This window comes from Prorops nasuta, unplaced genomic scaffold, assembly GCF_024137725.1.
Source record: "Prorops nasuta isolate Cenicafe-Biocafe unplaced genomic scaffold, Cenicafe_Pnas_1.2 PNAS00003, whole genome shotgun sequence".
Lineage (NCBI taxonomy): Eukaryota > Metazoa > Arthropoda > Insecta > Hymenoptera > Bethylidae > Prorops > Prorops nasuta.
Window position 1 is genome coordinate 8,618,575 of NW_027116800.1, and position 18,535 is coordinate 8,637,109.

Consider the following 18,535-nt stretch of genomic DNA (forward strand, 5'->3'; position numbering starts at 1 on the left):
TAAACTTTATATGATTCAGTAATAATAAAATACAATTTAAAAACATAAAATATATAAATATTGTTTATTAGAACTGTATTCACTCTAAGTACACCAACACAAACTATGAAGTGAGGATATGCAACTGTATACATAGACAAAAAAATCTGCTGAAAATGACAAAAGATGTTAAAAGATAACACTAATCATATGCATATGCAATATTACATATTCTCACCTTTATATTACTATTTGGTATATATTGAGTGAATTAATCTTTGAAAAAATATCACACTAGAAATAACTTCACATATTTACATGCATTCACATAGCTGTAATTGAAAATAACTTTAAGTAGTATTTACTGAAGAAATTATAGCTGTACTTTTTATATCTTCAGTACATTTTTTTTATTTTTTATATAAATTGATACTATAGTAACTGTAAAAAGTACAATGCCACTAAATTTTTAAAAATTGCCAAAATTTAAAATAATTGTGATGCTAATTATTTAATTTTTACTGCTTCTATTCTCTTGTCACAATATTGATAATTGTAGTTATAATTTGTTTTCCATTTGGATGATTCTGAAGGTTTAACAAAGGATCTTGCATTTTCTGTTCTAAAAGTTTTGTTAATTCCACTCTTATTCTTTGAAGCAACTGAGCTACCTGTACAAAAAAACATGAATAAATTGATAACTCTATTTAGAAAATGGTGTGTTGATCGATAAGACTTGAATAAATACTTTTACATACCCTATGCGACTCGACTCTAAATAAAATCCACCCATCTTCCAACGACAGAATGAATATTCCATCATGTAACTCTATACGCAATTCATAACTTGAAAATAATAAAAGTGATAAAATTGGTACCATTGATATTTCCTTTATAAAAATTTTACTTGTTTTTATTTTTTCTTGGTATACCAAATATGGACTAGTGAAATAACCAGTGTGAAAATTAACGGACGAAGGATGGATGTTTACATAACCATCATCTTTAGTCCGAAACCTGAGTTCTTCGGGTTTCGGTTGTATTGGAATTGCTCCCTGAGCTTGTACTTGAAATGATTTTTCCGGTGTATAAACCTTAGCAATATTTGGATACAAAGCAGCACATAATAAGCCTTGTAAGAGTTTATAATTTTCATTTTGAACATTCAGCTCGTTACCAGTTACTTCCAAAACTTTATCAAAGCCTATTTGTCGTTTCGGCAAATTAACAGGTACAAAGCCTATAGATACTAGTAGTTCCAAAAATTGGTATTTTATATCAGCCAATGTTTGCAAAGTTCTTACTGATAAATTATTTTGTTCAGCAAAAGCTTGTCCAGCGTAATAACCAGATAACGAGATTTGCTGCCATTTCTTGAAAAAAAGAGTAGACAAATCAGAAAAATTCACTAATTAATTATTTTAACTTACTTTATATGCTTTGAGGACTGTAAGTTGATCAGAGTTGGCAGTACAAAATTCTTTCTTCTTGGCATCAACTTCGTGCCTTTTCTCAAATGGTGAAGTAAAAGGACTTTTGTATGATAAACAAGCTGCAATAGTTAGAGCAGAATCCAAACAACAGAAGATTGCACCAAATAAAATCAACTTCCCAATTCGTACGTTAACAGGCAGAGCTGCTAGATGATGACCAAGGGGTGTTAGCAAACAACTGGAATCAAATGCACCAACATCTTGCAGTCTTCTTTTTGAATTTTTAATATTTTCACTTGTTGGAGGCTCAATCATTTTTCCTTTAAATATAGGGAAAGTTTTAAATTATTTATTATAAACAATTGTTAATACTTATAGTAATTGATTTGTACCTAAAATTTTAGCTACATCTATATTTTTTCCTTGGTATATAAGTTGTATTCTCAATAATAGTGGTTCCAAAGGAATTCTTAAAATCTCAGGAATAGGTTGCGCAGCAAAATGATATTTAAATCTATAAGCAATAAACATTAATGTATACAAAGAAATATATAATTAATATTAAAACTTGAAAATAATATACTAATTAAATATGTATACACTATTTTATTTATACCAACTTGAAAAATGTATACAGATGAATAGAAATTCCCGGCATTACACGTCCTGCGCGCCCTACTCTTTGAAGAGCATTAGCTCGAGATACCCAACATGTTTCTAAACTTTCCATATTTTGATTTGAATTGAATCTAGTTTCTTTCATTTTTCCAGTATCAATAACAAAAACACAGTCATCTATTGTTATAGAAGTTTCTGCTAAATTAGTACTTAATACTATTTTGCGAACACCTTCATTAGTTTTTTTAAATACCAAGTTTTGCTCTTCACTTGACAAACTTGAGTGAAGCGGAATAATAATAAATTTTTTCGATAATTGTGAAAAATACCTATTTTCATTTAATAAATTTTTCATAGCTATTATCTCAGCAAATCCTGGTAAGAAAACCTATTAGAAAATCATAAACTACTTTGTAATAATTTAAATATATAGATTTATATTAAATATATTAAGAAATCTATTAATTACAGAATATGAACTTTACCAAAATTGATCCTGTTTTGGGATACTTATGGTCAGCGAAGACAAGCCATTCTAAAGTTTTTTCAATTAAATCATAATTAATTTTTTCATTGTCCATTATGTATAAATTTTTATATGTTTGTTTAGAGAATCCTGGATATCTACTAATAAGTTGCGCTAATGCTAAATTTTCATCTAAAATTGTGTCTTTTGGAGGATTTTTAACATAACTATCAAAATCTGCTGTTTCTAGCTCAATTTGAAATTGTTCCCAATCTCCTTTTATTTTGCGTGTAAATTTCGAATTTTCTTCAAAAACGTAATTTATTTTTTCAAATATATCCTCTATAAAGAGTTGCTTTACTGGGAAAACTTTTCCTGGAATAGATAATACTGGTGGTTCCCCAAAATATGATGAAAACGCATCAGCTTTAAGGGTTGCGCTCATTAAAATTAATTTTAAATCTTTTCTTTTTGATAATAAATCTTTTAGCAACATCAATAAAAAATCACTGAAAAAGTAAATTGCTTTCAAATGATGGTTATAATATATTTGGTTTTCCATTTTAAAACCACGCGAATATTTCGAAAAGTGAGCCCCACAACGAAAAAAATTTCCGAACAAATTTGTTGAAATCGAAGAGGGACAAAAAATGATTATACTGGTTTCATTTCAAAAAGTAACTTAAAGGTCGCAGGAAAGTCCCATCTTAATATTTTTTAATGTAGTCTATATTTTGTACTGCAGAATTAATATCTGCACACAAAAATACGCAAGTTTCAGAGCGAGATTTTTTTCCTATTCTTGATAGAACGTTCAGAAATTACCACAATTTAAAGTGCTACCTCTCACACTTGGTATGCTCCTTTTTAATAGGTTACTTCTCGCCAGTTAAAATAACATAGCATTATTAATTTGATCTTGGATTGCATCATTAAGGTCAGTTTAAGGACTATTTAATTTTTTCAAATCAAAGGACATAGTTTTGTTTGCAAATTGCTGTACCATAACCCAAGAGCTTTTGAAAGCACTATAAGAACTCATTAATTTCATTTAGTCATCGACGAGACGTTTTTATTTGAAATTATAAGTGAGAGCAATTATCCATATGTGCATGCATGATCACACATATTACTTCAGTAAAATCCACTCTGATATATGCAATTTTAAACTTAAATAATCTTCATATAACTTTCAAATAATCTTTCAATGTCAAATAAGCAACATCATTATGTCACCTTTAAGTTAAACAAACCTTCTTCAAAATATATTTTGTCACATGGCTTTCTTTTCAAAATATTCACATGAGTGTTTTAGTATGGAACACTTAGTATAATTTTAAAATATCACAAGTATACCTTTCTGCACTTCTTTCATGTACTTCATCTACTATAATGTGTGTTATTTCTGTTAGATCTGGATTTACAGATAATCTTTGTAATAAAATTCCTGTTGTACAAAATGTTAACCTAGTTTTATTAGAAATTTTGCTTTCTAATCTAATTTGATATCCAATAGTATTTCCAATATTCTCATCCCTTTCTGCTGCAACTCTTGCTGATACACCAACAGCACTTATCCTTCTGGGCTGAGTGCATATTATACTTATATGCTCCTTACTTTCATTTCTATTTATAATCCAGTCATCCAATATAAATTGTGGTACCTATAAAAAAGTAGATTATTATGAAAATATTATTTCTTTTGCTCTATAATTACAATTTAACTTTCTATATTATACCTGGGTGCTTTTTCCACATCCAGTTTCACCAGATATAATAATTATTTGATTATTACGTAAAGCATCTAAAATTTTATCCATCTCATTCCATGCTGGCAAATTCCGTCTAATTTCTTTCATTTTTTTATATTTTATGTTGTACTGTTTTTCAAAAAATTTAGCTTGTATTAAATCATCTTCCTTAGCTATTTCTTCCCAGGATACGTTACTTCTCTTAATTTTATTTACAGAACCCAATTCATGGTGCGAAGCTCCAAAAATTTTGTCATCTACATATTCAGCAAATAGTGGTTCGCTAGGATCCAAAAATTGTTCTTTACTTTCTTCTAAATATTCCTTTATTTCATATTCATTTTCCAAAAGAGAAATCACAGAAAAAATAGAAGGTATTCCATCTTTTGCAAGGGACAAACATTCATTGTATAACCTTCTCACAATTCTCAGGCAATTAAGTTTTGGATACATCCCATCATTCTTAAAAAAATAAAAAAATGGTGGCTCATATGGGTATCTACAATCTATAAGAATAATATAATCATGAAATCAGTGTAACATAAAATAATAGAATTTAAGGAATTTTATATGTTTAATTATACAATATACCTTCTGTAAACCTTATTTCTAAAGTAAAATATGGATCTTCAGTAACCAATGCTTTTTGGGGTTGTACAGGCTGCTGATGAAGAAACCTGCATTTTGTACCAAACCTACATTTTTTATGAATAAATAGTCTACAAACATCTTTTTCTTCTCTTTTTTGTATTGGCTTAGTATTAATATTGGTACTTTTATTTAATAAGAAATCTAATTTTAACTGAATAGACCAAATTTGATTTTTTATTTTTTCAACAAACATATCACCATAAATTGATTCTAGTGCTTGTTTTTCTTCACTTCTCCTCTCTAATATCTCCTTTTTATCAACATTCTTTAAATCAGCAAGATTTAAAATACTTTCTATTCTATAATATTTACTAAATAAAAGTTCTAATGCTTTCCCTAGATGTCCATTTGTATGCGTTAAAGCTTCCATGCAATGTGAGGAGTGAAAGCTAATAAAATATTTATGTCATTATTAATTATAATATATATATATATAGCTTAATATTATTCCTATTATGCAAGCAAGTGTTACCTATAGCTCTCAAGCTTAGATGTAGCGAATTGCCTTGTAATTTGCTCATGAGTTTTAGGAGTATTATCTTTAGATGAAAAATCTATTATTCCTTTGACAACTAAATTACCTCTCTCTATCCAGTATTGTTTTTCTATATTAGACTTTTTATTTTTATATTCTGATATATCACAAAGCTCAAAATTCTATTAAAAGTAAGAAAATAATTATTAATAAAAAAAATTTGTTAATGTTATTCAAATACTTACAGATCCATAAATATGCTTAAGTGTACTAAACAGTTGCTTTTCAGATTCATCGCTAATTCGTAAAGTTTGTAGCTCGACTTTCAGCTTCGAATGAGGCAGTTGCAAAGTGTCACTTTTTACATGTTTTTGCTTATTTTTCGGAGACTGTCCTTTATTCGATCTATTAGAAAATGTTGATGAAAATTTTGTATGGTTTTAAACAGAAAGAGATTTAATTATTTGCTCATACACATTGCCTGTTTCGTTATTTGTGTCATTTAGAACTATGTCCTTCATCAATTGAATGCTCGCATTATCCATCGTGACTGTTATATTAATTTTTAGAAGCAGTTTAACAAAAAAATAATAGATTTTTCCACACTACTAAATAACAAGCTATAAAAAGCTATAAAATAATAGTTATAGGCCAATCTGGCCAATTCGGCAATGAACAAATGAAAAGAAAAAGAGAGAGAGAGAGTCGGGAAAAAATTTCTGGGAGAGATCAGGATTCAGGAAAGATCGGGTCTGATGGACATGGCAATCATGGCATATTGGCCATATTGGCACACATGGAATCAGGATGGGGACTGGGCTGGGGATTGGGCCGATTGGGGGCCGGAGGGTGCTGTTCAGTCAGAATAATTAGTAGCATTCAGCAAAGACAAATGTTGAGGGAGCGGTGTATGTTATTGGCTATTACTCTTAGATCCTATAATTTTATCCAATAGAAGTAGAAGTTTAAAAAGAAATCTGGTAACGTTACTGAGCTGCTACCTCTGCTGTGCTAATGTGGCTGCGAGAGTACTATGTATATGTACATACAATGTATGTTACGTAAAATATAGGTTTTCACATGGAGGTACGAAGTATGTATGTACCATTGTGTTGGTGTGCACGGTTAGGCTCCGCTGTTAGGAAAAGCTGCAATTGGTAGTTAACACACTTGACACGGCCGGCCGGTTGGTATCACTTGGGGATGCGCGATATATTGCGCGGGCGCAACTCGCAATCAGTGTCGTTAAATTGCGTCTGTTTGCGTCATTTTTGTATTTTTTAAAATTCACGTTTTCTTTGGCACATGCAGTTCTAATCGTTGTAATGTAATATTTATTTAGGAGATATAATTACCCCGTACAATCGAAACATGGACGAATTTATGCTAGGGTACAGAGAAGTTATTCCTGATCAAACATTGCCAGAAGAATGGAAATCTATTGTTTTAAATATAGGTTAGTTAATATAACCTATAAAATGAACCGGCAAAAATTAATTTAGTTGGTATTATAATATGATAATGAAGGAAGAATTTTTACATACAAATAAAATTTCTATAAGTATATCCTTATTTGATTTTTTTTAATTTCATGATGTTATTTTTTTATCCTAGGGGGAAGCCAAAGCACTTTGCAAGACATAAAAGTGCCAGAGATAGCTGGTGGTTATTCATATAAAGATAATTCCAGACATTTCACGCGTAATCGCTTTATATACTGGAGGATCTCTCATGATATTTTGGAACTTGTAGAATGCAGTCTAGATATTAATCTTGCTCATTGCAGAGTAAGGTATAAATTTACTGATACACCCATTCTCGATGGAATTTCAATACATGAGACTGCTAATTCTGTGATAATATTAGTGGCAACAGTTTCCAGTGTTCATAAGTTATGTTTCTCCCATCCAGATAAAATACACAAACAGGTATTTACTTTTTAATTATTGAATTAAGAGATAGCATTATTTATATTTTATAAATAAAAGGAAATCTTTCATTAGGAGCATCTATTGAGCTCTCATGCAGATCTTAATATTCATTCAATATTTAGCGAAGCCTGTTTGCAAACTGCAAGAGATCCTCAATCATTTCATGTTTTTGCCAGTGCTGGTACTACCAGTAAGTAAAAGAATACCATCAATAAAATGTGTGTGTCTAACAATTATTTTTTATTATATTTGTTTGTTTTGTGGAAGATTCTCCAGTGCCTCACGCAGCAGCATCTTGGCTTACACCAGGTCAAGAAGAAGCATTATTTGCTCTTGCTTACAATTCTGGCAGTATATTGATTTTACGACTAGATACAGTTACTGGGCAAGTTAACTCAACTGAGTTGAAACAAGATTCAATTGTACCACGTTTTTTGAGTGGAATAGCAACTGCTTTTAGAGGTCGCAATTCAGAAGGACATGTAGCATTATCTATGGCAATGCATACTTTTTGCAATGAAACATATCTTTTTGCTTTATGCCGCGAAGGAAATGTTAAAATGTGGTCTTGCAATAAATCACAATGTATTGCTGTAACGGATGTTGCAATTGATCCTTATATTGCATCTAAGGGAATTCAAGGGCATATGTTAAGAAAAAATGTATGTAATAGTAATGAATTATATTTAGCAACTTTTTTAAAATTCAGCAAAGGATGTGAATTCAGCATTCTTAAACCAGTTCAAGAAAATGGTATTGCTAAATTCATTAGATTGTGCACATTGTTTGCTCCTGATGTAAGTAACACCAAAGCTTAGAAAGTTTTATTTTTTATGTTCACTAGTTTAATATATTTATGCTTTTAATTATGCAATAGCAACATCTGGTAGATTTTTCACTTACATCTTCAAGACTGTGGGCTGTGTGGAGGACTACAGATATGGATACTGTCGCAGTTACTCATGCACTATTACCTATTAATACAGTGAATACAAATTCTGAATGGCAGACAGCTATATTGGAGCAACCCCCAGACAGAGATTATATTATCACTGATCCAGACACAGATCCAAGAGAAGCATACATTAACTATATTTTTCATCCTGGACAATTTTCATTAAATGATATTACAAAAGCATTGAGTATTTATAGAAGAAAGAATCTTATTTCTGATGTAACCCTATCACCAGCTGTTCTCAAAGAAAGAGTTTGTACAGTAGTTCAGGCTGAGATACAAGCTGAAGTAATGGATTATGAACTTATGGATGAAGATTATTTGGAAATTGCTAATCGTTGTTGGTCCAGGTTTTACTCATGTGTTATTCAATATCATGCTAATGGAGCTAGACCAGTTGGCTTATTATTGTTACCAAGTGTTTATGGTGCTGTATTGCTTAAGAAGTCCTCATTTTCAATTCTGCGGCCAATGGAAGCATTGGAGCATTTAATGCTCTGCAATGATAAGTCATACATTTCGCGTTTTAAAACTACTCCTGTTTTATCACAAGACGAGGACATATGTCAGGATTTGATTACATTAATGTCAGCACTAGTAATGCTAGAAGAACAAATATCAGAAGATTTAAAAACTGGTATTGAAAAGGAATTATATCGCTTGAAACGCCCTGATAATATAATTTGTGATTTATTTGTAAAACACTTATTAGAATCAGATGATCCAGTAAGTTATTACAAAATATAGTATTCTGCAATTACTAATATTATTGTATGTATACGTTTTATAAAATTTTTTTTAATTTTAGTTAACAGAATTCGATTTTCAATCTGATTTAAAGCAGAAATTAGCTAATATAAAGGATATATCAAGTGCTATGGCTATGCTTTTAGAAGCATTAACATATGATTTGGGTCAGCCACATAAATTACAATTAAATGACGGACACGATGCTTCTAAAATTCTACTGAATGTTAGTCATTTATTTGGCAGCCAGCTTGGCATATCGACTATTACAGAAAGCATAGCGCAGATAACGCTTTTACGTTTTTCTATATGCAGAGATTTATTGATTTTACAACAAATTGTGTTGTATCATCCAGAAATTTTTGATTCTAACTCCTTACATTTTATAATGTCTTCTTTGGTTCCAAGAACAGTTGTACTAACACAAGCATATTACGTAGTTATGTGGCTCTGTGACTCTACAGCAACATTTACTCCATCACAATCTTTGCTGTAAGTTTACTTTCAAATTGTTAACTGTTTTAACTCCTATTTTTAACTTTATATTTTAATATTATTATAGTGAATCAAGTGCTCAAAGATTAAGTATCCTGAAGTTTAATGAATCGCGAGCTACAATAGGCCAGAGACAGCATAGATCTCTATCTGTTTTGGAACTGTTTGTGCAAAGTGCTGGGGCCAAACATGCACACAGGCTGATTGCTCAAACAAATGTAGATGTCAATGGATTAATACCTTGGCATTATGGGATGCTTACACATGTTACACTTATAGCACAACTTGTGTATCCTTTTCAAATATGAATTTTATAGAATAGTAACATCTATGTACAGGACTTGCTTGTTAAAAAATTTCATGGTGCATTGATGGAAGAAGATATTTATTTGAGTAGCTGTAAGAGATATGTAATTTTTACATAAGACCTTTTCAAAACTTACTATTTAAATTTGTATAGGTCTTATGGATAATTTAATTGAAATATCTCGAATAGTTACAGAGATAACTGCTTTTTCAGTTGAATGCTTTAGGATATGTGCCATTCCTTACATAAACAAAAAATTATATTTTATCGATAAAAGAATTTGTAAAATATTTGCTTACTATACATGTATAGATGGCCGATTTCAAGCAACTTTATTTTTCCAGAGTGGTTATTATCTAGTTTCCAATTTTTACTCGTTCAAGAATATGTAAGACTTCTTAGCACTTGGTGTGAATGGAACAGTGCATCACGAACGTTTATTCTAGCAATCGCATTACTCGAAATGGGAGAAACACATAAAGCCTGTGACAACTTTTTACGAGCATCGAATGGAATTACAAAAGACAATTTTCTAGCTGATACTTTGCTTGGACCTGACGTATCATCAGAAAACAATGCCTTGATACAATATTATCTTAAAGTCATTAAATTATTTGAGGAACACAATGCCGCTGATTGCATTATTGAAATAGCTGAGACCGCAATTGTCGTAGCTGATAAAGATGATCCTAATCTACCTATGCTTCATTCAATCGTATTTACCCAACACTTAAATTTAGGGCACCATGCTGAAGCATATAATTGGCTAAATTCAAATCCAGATGGTGCTCGGAAAGTAGATTGTTTACGATTGCTAGTTGTTACAATGTTCGAACGCAAAAAGCTATTAGACCTAGTCACTTTTCCATATGTAGATATGTATGAAGACCTAGAAAGAATAGTTGAAGGTCGTGCCAGAAGCGTTGATTTAATGGAAAATAATTATTACAACTTTTTATACAGCTTTCATATTAACAAAGGAAACAAGCGAAAAGGTGATTTTTATTCTCTATTTTCTTATTATTTTTTTCTGTTAAGACAACAATAATTGACATCTTAATTATATTTTAGCTGCATCGGTTATGTACGAGCAAGCTATGAGGTTGAGTCAAGAATCGCATTCTGAACCGATCATACTAAAGCAGGCACAATGTTTATTAGCTTGTATTAATACATTGTATTTAGTTAGTGAAAAATACAGATGGATTGTAAAGCCTATAATCGATCAAAGCTCCCCTTACGATTTAAATCCAATGAAAAAGAGAAGCATAGATGGGAAAGAAATTTTACATTACAAAATTAAAAAACAAATAGAAGTATTAGAGCTAGAAGATATACAAAAAGAATATTACATAGTAGATTCAAAACTAAAACTTTCCAAATTGTATCCAGAAAAGCACGTCATTGCTTATGCTGGTTAGTATATACCCTCTTTTATAATTTAATTTGATTAAATTTTTACGAAAATTCTTGTAAAATTTATATTTTAGGGCCATCTGAACTCGTTGTTTTGTTATCAAGTGCTGGCTTATATACCACAGCTTTGCATTTATGTGATAAATTTAAATTGAATAAAAGCCCTATTTTAGAGAGTCTGGCTTTTCAGTGCATAATGTTAAGTCAGCATGAAAAAGCCGATTGCTCCCGATGGGATTGGCTTAGTCAAAATGATATTTTCGGTAACATTTTTGATAAATATATTCTTAATATTTATTATGATTGTTTAAAGGAATAACTTTTCAATTATCTGATTAGATATAGGAATAACCAATTCTAATGTTACAAATAGTACATGGAAATTATTGGAGTATCTAACACTACACCACGAAAAAGAAGGACAGACAGAACTTCACAAAATAGTGGCAAAGAAATTACTCCAATCCGCAGCATTTTTACCACAGTGGCTATTAATGTCCTATAAGGTACATTTACAAATTGTACTTGTTACATTAAATAAGGCAACATATTTTTTTATGTAAAGATATTAACGTAAAATTGTACATTTGTAGCAGCGAAATGCAGCAGAATTACTGAGAATTATGCTAAAAGCAGGTCGTATCTTGGAAGCAAGCGAATTTGCGGTAGATTACGTGAAATCAGTACTAGGTACAGGAAAAAATAATTCTAGTATTGAAAATATTTTAGTAGCTACTGCTCCACCAGTTTGTCTTCCAATTAATACATTAGAGGTTCTTTTATTTGAATTGGAATGTGCTAGTAAAGAGGATAGTATCTTTATCGAAGTAAGTTTTTCTTAAATTTTAATAAGAACTAAGGGTCTTTTGCTCCAAATTCTTGGTATTTGTTTGTTTCTTATAGATCACAAGTCCTAGAAATATTATTGAAATATGATCTTCACAAAAATAAAATACCAAGAGGTTGAGCAAAAACCGGAGCAATCCTTTGTAAACAAGGACAATTTGAATGTTTAATAATATCATTGTATTTAATTTATAGAACTATCAAGAATTAAAGAAGACCATGGATAAGTACGTTGAAACTGTAATTAGGGTGTCGGAAGATATGATTCAAAATAAGATGATAAAAAGTAAAATAAGTTTCGAAGGCATGTCTTATTAAAACTTAAAAAAAAGTCAGTAATTCGTTGAGTATCATGTAAATATATATCATAATAATTAAATATAAGACTATCCGGCTTTGTACACAAAAATGTCCACTCTTTACTATACATGTATATTTAATTTGAAAGCGTAATTTGCTCAAAACAGTAATTTTGGCAAAACATTTTGCCTATGTATGGCCTTAGTATGTAACACTGATTTAGCAACTATTTATTTTTGTTTGAAAAACTTTGAAAACTTAACTGCCACTGTTGTGTATTCTCTATAGATAATGTCATTTTTATTATTATAATTAATACTTGTATTTTAATACACAGTAACAATAACCTGAACGATTTTTTAATTATGAACCAGAAGAGATGTAACAGAAACAATATATGGTTTAATTTTTAAGGTAATCGCGTGTTTAAAATTATTTAAAATAAAAAAGCAAACAGTACAAGTTATTGGAGGATAAAAAGTCAATTTAAATGATGATTATTGGTAAAAATAGGTATGAGAAAAAGACGTAAGGAAGGAGCAAGAGAAAGAGAGTGAATTTGAATGATGTTGCGGGCGTCGTTTCGGTATAAGTTGGTGTTGCGCCGGCGTCAGCATTGGTGTCAAGATAACCGTCCATTGGTCGTCTCGAGGGGTTGGGGAGAGTGGGAGGGGTGCAACGAACCCTCTCGGCTCGGCTCGAGTCTACGGAGCGCGGAGTTGTGTTCGAATCATGGCGACACCCGACCCCGTAGACCCAGCCACTCTAGAGATTAAGACCCGTAGCATAGAACAGACACTGCTCCCACTTGTGAAGCAGGTAAGAACACTATCTCCGAAAAACCCATCAGAATATCAATTTCTACACTTTCCTCTCTCCCTGTTCGTGTTAAATTTCCTCCCCCGGCTTATTATACTTTTGTTTTTTTATTTATTATTTCTCCGATCTTTTCTTTCCAACCATTCTCATATTTATCCAAGCCTCAAACTTCTTTCATTCCTTTTCTCTTACACTATATTTCTCTTTCTCTCTTTCTCTCTTTCTATCTCGCTCTTCCTCTCTCTATATACCATACAGATTTGTGTTTCTATATCTGCTTGGACCGTAAGTCGGCTCTATTGCGCTAATTCGATGTGTGTCTAGACGTGTTAGCCGCGTCTCTAGCCAAGGCAAAATGAACCCGATGATCGGATCTACGCGAAATAAGAGTGCGAGTGAAATTCGGCAAGAATCCATCGAAAATCGGTGATGGATTATGTTCTCTGAGAAACGGGAGTTCACATACATTTCTACAATTACTATACGAGTGATTGATTCTCCTCGGTAGAGCAGTGGTGTATTTTTCGATGCTGAGTTTCCAGGCTTCCGACTGGAAGTGGTGTGTATTCAGCGGGGCTGCCTTCCCTGTCATCCCACGCGAAGTGCTCCAATTAGAACTGCTCTTCTAAAAGAGTATTTCCGAATGGAAAGAGTTGTTCTGACAGCTCCTTCATGCCGGGCATGTGCTCGCTCGCTGTTACCTATTGCCTTGCCACGCGCAGTGCGCCTCGGAGTAACAGATATTTCGGTGTCCGCCCCTCTCTCTTCTTCTGTACATATATATATAGTCTATACCATACCTACATATACATCTATATTTCTCCTGCCCCGCTCTCTTCTACTATCTCACTTCCGTCACCCACCCTAAGGACACGTGACAGACTAGTTTCGACAGAGGATTTCGATAATATTCCAAGCTTCGCAACCATATTCCCCAAAATTATTAATGAAATTAGAATGCCTGGTCACGCGCTGACGCTTCGCGCGATGATTATCCGATATCCTTCGAGCACTGGTCAGATCACCATTCAGCTTGTTTATCATTCTGTCGATACTGTCATGTCACCATTAACGCTCTGTATCTTATCCGAGTATCGCAGGTATTGACCATTTTTAGTGATAATTTTATTAGTCTCGATTGCTTACTTTTGTCGCTGGAAACGTTATAAATTAATGTCAAGCTAATATTAAAAATTATAAGCAGCCTGGGGCTTGGTTTTACGATTTCGGACTGGAAATAAATGCATGGATTAAATTCGTGGTATAACATGAGTCATATGTATATAGAAAGAAATTCAGAAACAAAATCTGTGGTACGTGTCAATCCGCGCGTTAATAGAAAACGTTAACCATGTCAAAGCTGCGTTTAATAACGAGCAAGCAGCATTGGAGATGTAACAGGGGCGAAGAGGTAACAAGCTACGCTTCTTTTTACCAGGGAACTCGCGTGAATCGTTTTCATCTGCAGTAAAATTATCACCATTGTTCAAATTCAATTCATATCTTTATGTTAAACTTGCTTCCAGGTATTCCTTTGAAATGATAACATTATTACAATCCGGGAGGCAAATTTATTGCACTACCTTTTGTGGAGGTCGCAGGTCACATTTTGTCTAACGAGAAAGATTAGACTTTGAAAGGAAGAAGAAGATTTAATGTCCAATGTGAAAATTAGTCCCCTTCTTTTGAAAAGTATTGCATTACATCATCGAAGCCTTGAGTTTCCGAGTATCCTCTGAGAAAATTAGTATTCCCATTAGTTATCAGATTAAATCCTATAAAAAAAAAGGCGTAAAAAATTGGATTGTTCTTGGTAAAATGATGTTTGATAAAAAATAGTAGGAAATTCCACGCGCACTCAATATCATTCCCAAAATATAAATGTCATGGATTGTGTAAGCGATTAAAACTCGCGATAACGTGAATTATATTCCGTTATTATTGCTTTTTGTTTCACCTGCGATGCACTGCCTGCAATATTTCACTCGCACTCTAGAGCTTTGCTCCCGATTAGTAACTTTATAGCTTACACTTTCTGCTTTCGTGTATATTAATAGGCGCTCACGTTCGTTTAGATCAGCTTTATTTTTTCGCCTTTGCACTTGCTCTAGTAGATACCCTCTGCATGTTTGTGACGATTTATTGTTTATTGCGTGACAAATAATCAGTATATACCAGTAAATACACCGTTCAAGGAAATATCATATTTTACAAGGATTTTTATAATATGCCAATTTTTCCTCTTTTACAATTTTTAAATATCCAGTGTAACAGAGGCTGTAATGTCTACCCTTTGCAACATTGACCTTTCGCAATGTTGCAAGCCAACTTTCAGTCAGGACTTTCAGCCAAAGTTTCATGTCCATGTCTTACGAGCGAAATTTCAAATAAATCTCGAAGATCCAATAACTAAAGTTTCACGTCTAGACTTTATGTGTTATATCCAGAGTTTTATGAATAGTTTGGCCTGGACCTTTTAGCATGAATATTTAGATTTATCCTTGAGCATCTTTCGTCGAGGGCAGCGTTTTTACTTGCGAATGATATTTCTTCGACGGATGAAAATCTCGTTGATCAAGTCAATATTTATGCAAGTTGTTAAGGAGCAAGTGAGATGGTCTCTGTCCAGAATTTAATTGAGCAACGAGCGCTATCCTTTTTACTGCTGTTTCTACTCTAAGCGAAAAAGGACGCGGGGCTGAAATGTATGCTAAGAGTTTGCAAGAGTGAAGGTGGTAAAAGGCATTGTTAAGAGAGTAACGTGCCACGGTACGATAAAGCTTCTCTCACTTAAGCAACCGAGAAAAAAGAGTAAAGTGCTATGGGGGATCTCTTTTGCAGTAGTTTCACTCAATTTAACCTTTGCTCATCCCATTTTTTTTATCAATTCTCCCTAGACAACTGTTCAGCAGAATCGAAGTCAGAACTTTTCAAGAAATAGATGAAATTTTTCAAACAGATATTCAGATCAAGATTTTAACATATTAGTATAAATAATTTGCATATACTTTCACTAAATAGATTTCTTCAATCAAAGTATATTAAAGCTTTATTTCTACTATTTAAAAAATAATCAATGATTTGATAGCGAACATATAAATATAAAGCCATATGGACATAAGGGTACATAACACTTATATTTATACTTCTATTATCATATTAGTGATCTAAATTATTTATTAAGGACTCTGTGCATTTGGAAAATATCTATCTACTTTAAATTTCAAGTTTACTCCTATCATTGTCAGTAAATTATGCAGTAGTTTCCCAGTAACACTGATACCACATGTAGTGAAAGTTATCTGTAACTGTAGTGATTTACAGAGGACGGAGTCTCTAACCAACTACTTTGTACGGATCTACGCCAATTTAACCAAAGACCTGTATCATCTACCGTCGGTACTCATCATACTTTATTCATTCAAACGACAAAATCTACTTGAAATCCTTTGTAGATAAAGCTTTCGTACCTAAAAATAGTTTTGGATCAAAGGTACCTCTTTAACGTTTAACCTTTGTCAAATACAACGTTAGCCCTTTGAACGTAAAAATGGCAAAGGATTAGTAAAGAATTGTCTGTGACTGGACATTATATCACGATAGGAGATTTATGAAACTGCTCTCGATGGTTAGCTGTGTCACACAATTGGACATTCGTGTTTTCTTTCATTTTAAACAAAATTATCTCTGATCTTCGTTGATTCACTATATTCCATCGCACAGAGTTAAGAGATCCAATCGAATCAGGTATTTTTGTCAAAATATCTATACTGAATGGCTGACAAAAGTACAGTCAATGAAAAAAGCATAGTTCTCAATTTTTGAAGGTCGCGGAGGGAGTTATTGATCGTTGACCTTCGCGTAAAAGTCTGCAAAGGATTAAGACTGGCATTGCTGCCAATTTTTGAATAATTGCCAGTGACTGGACGTTATTACGATAGGAGATTTGTGAGAAGATCGAGTTAAGGCTTCTTGTGCAAAAAGCTCATGAAGGGTTGACAAGAGTACAGTCAATGTAGAAAGCACGACTTTCGATTCTTAGAGGTCGTCAGATAGATTAGCGATCGTTGACCTTCACGCAAAAGCCTTGTAAGGCTTTGCGTGGCGTGTATCGCGTGGGTGCATATGAATAATTCTCGAACTTAAGTTTATTTCTGGACTGGTCTCTATGTGTTCCGTACGTGTACGTGCACGTGCGCGTTGTGCGTACAGTCTAGGAGAGAGAGACGATCGTTACCGCAGCCACTTGTTAGAGCTCCGTTCAACCACCCTTCGTGACTCCTTTTCTTCCCCGCCTCCAGCACTTCCTTACCTATTCCCTCGCGTTCATTCGCTACCACAAAAGCTTCTTCCATCTCTTTATACTTCCTCTTCGTCCCTCGATTCCCGGAAGATGAAGAGTCGCATCTTCCAAATATCACCGATATCGAAAGTATACAAACATTTTTTCTTCTTCTTTAATCATAGCAGGACAGAGTCCATGTTGAAAACAGTAAAAAAGGCCTTATGATAGAGCATCAAAGATTTCTTGGAAAAATCTTGTGATAATCTTGAAAATTATAATTAAGTTGTCCAGCCTTAAAAAACCTAGCTATTGGCTATAGGAGTCGAGTTTAGAGAAATTGTTGGAGCAACGATATTAATGAGCTGCAAAACTTTTTCTCTCCTCCTCCGACTAATCCAGGATGTAATTCACTTTGAAAAAATATTGACAAATGATCTTTGATGAAATACCAAAGATTACTTGGAATAAGCCTTGAGATAATCTCGATAATTACAATCGAGTTACCAAGATCCAAAAAACCTATCGACTCTGATTAAAGTTTAAGGAAATTGTTAAAGTAACAATGAGAACAGTAAAACTTTTCTTCCCCTTCTGAATATTTTTCTCGAGTGAACGCAGCCAACTTTCAAGCCAAACTCACTTATTATGTGAGAGAATTTGGTATTATAACGAGAGAAGCAATTTTTAGCTGGGACTGTATAAGGAGGTGGTGTCGTTTTGTGTAAGATGAGCTTTATTCCCTGCAAGGAATAGAGCCCTCTTATGGCTTTCGACTTGATTATGAATATCGATCGTAATTTACTGCAGTTTTTGCGAGTCTGCTCGTTCTCGCCGCTTTCACGGTTCCCCCTCCTACTTATTTCTGGAAAAAGTTTTCTCCAGCCCTACCACACCGTCTTGGCTGGCTTCCCATGGCAGGAATAGGTCGATTTCCTATTGACCATTCGCGCCACTGCAAGTTTCTTGTCGCCGACAGTTCCCATTCACATCCCTCATACATTCCCTCCCTATTACACCCATCTACTCACCACCATCCCCCATTGCTCTCCCTTCTATAGTAT

The 18,535-nt window shown here is 33.0% G+C and overlaps 3 protein-coding genes across 4 annotated transcripts in view; 2 read left to right on the forward strand and 1 right to left on the reverse strand.

Annotated features, from left to right (window-relative positions):
* Nucleotides 1–45: 45 nt before the first annotated feature.
* On the reverse strand, nt 46–6,154 carry LOC136785598 (putative ATP-dependent RNA helicase DHX57). Its single transcript, XM_066746734.1, has 12 exons — nt 5,848–6,154; nt 5,619–5,778; nt 5,371–5,555; nt 4,839–5,287; nt 4,236–4,753; nt 3,853–4,160; nt 2,516–3,005; nt 2,033–2,418; nt 1,805–1,926; nt 1,410–1,732; nt 738–1,352; nt 46–650 (listed from the first exon to the last, which is right to left on the reverse strand). The coding sequence occupies exons 1-12, from the start codon at nt 5,916–5,918 to the stop codon at nt 507–509; spliced, it is 3,771 nt and encodes a 1,256-aa protein (XP_066602831.1). The 5' UTR covers nt 5,919–6,154; the 3' UTR covers nt 46–506.
* Nucleotides 6,155–6,597: 443 nt separating this feature from the next.
* On the forward strand, nt 6,598–12,768 carry Nup160 (nuclear pore complex protein Nup160). The gene is made up of 13 exons (XM_066746565.1): nt 6,598–6,829; nt 6,988–7,301; nt 7,377–7,494; nt 7,572–8,101; nt 8,182–8,985; nt 9,068–9,498; nt 9,569–9,790; nt 10,121–10,803; nt 10,880–11,224; nt 11,299–11,487; nt 11,564–11,730; nt 11,818–12,051; nt 12,266–12,768. The coding sequence occupies exons 1-13, from the start codon at nt 6,745–6,747 to the stop codon at nt 12,386–12,388; spliced, it is 4,245 nt and encodes a 1,414-aa protein (XP_066602662.1). The 5' UTR covers nt 6,598–6,744; the 3' UTR covers nt 12,389–12,768.
* A 272-nt stretch (nt 12,769–13,040) lies between these two features.
* The window catches only part of alpha-Catr (alpha-catenin related), a 56,532-nt gene continuing 51,037 nt past the window's right edge, over nt 13,041–18,535 (forward strand). For both annotated transcript variants that reach the window (XM_066724886.1, XM_066724885.1), the window contains exon 1: nt 13,041–13,189. In XM_066724886.1, coding sequence (XP_066580983.1) covers nt 13,103–13,189 — 87 coding nt within the window. In that variant the 5' untranslated portion in view covers nt 13,041–13,102. The remainder of the gene's footprint in view (nt 13,190–18,535) is intronic.

Coding starts and splice junctions, on each gene's coding strand:
- LOC136785598 (XM_066746734.1), bottom strand. CDS start 5,918: ATGGATAATGCGAGCATTCAATTGATGAAGGACATAGTTCTAAATGAC. Junction 3,006..3,852: donor CATGAAAGAAGTGCAGAAAG/GTATACTTGTGA, acceptor TTACTTTTTCAG/TGATTTTTTATTGATGTTGC. Junction 1,733..1,804: donor AGATGTAGCTAAAATTTTAG/GTACAAATCAAT, acceptor CTATATTTAAAG/GAAAAATGATTGAGCCTCCA.
- Nup160 (XM_066746565.1), top strand. CDS start 6,745: ATGGACGAATTTATGCTAGGGTACAGAGAAGTTATTCCTGATCAAACA. Junction 6,830..6,987: donor ATCTATTGTTTTAAATATAG/GTTAGTTAATAT, acceptor TTTTTATCCTAG/GGGGAAGCCAAAGCACTTTG. Junction 11,731..11,817: donor GGCTATTAATGTCCTATAAG/GTACATTTACAA, acceptor GTACATTTGTAG/CAGCGAAATGCAGCAGAATT.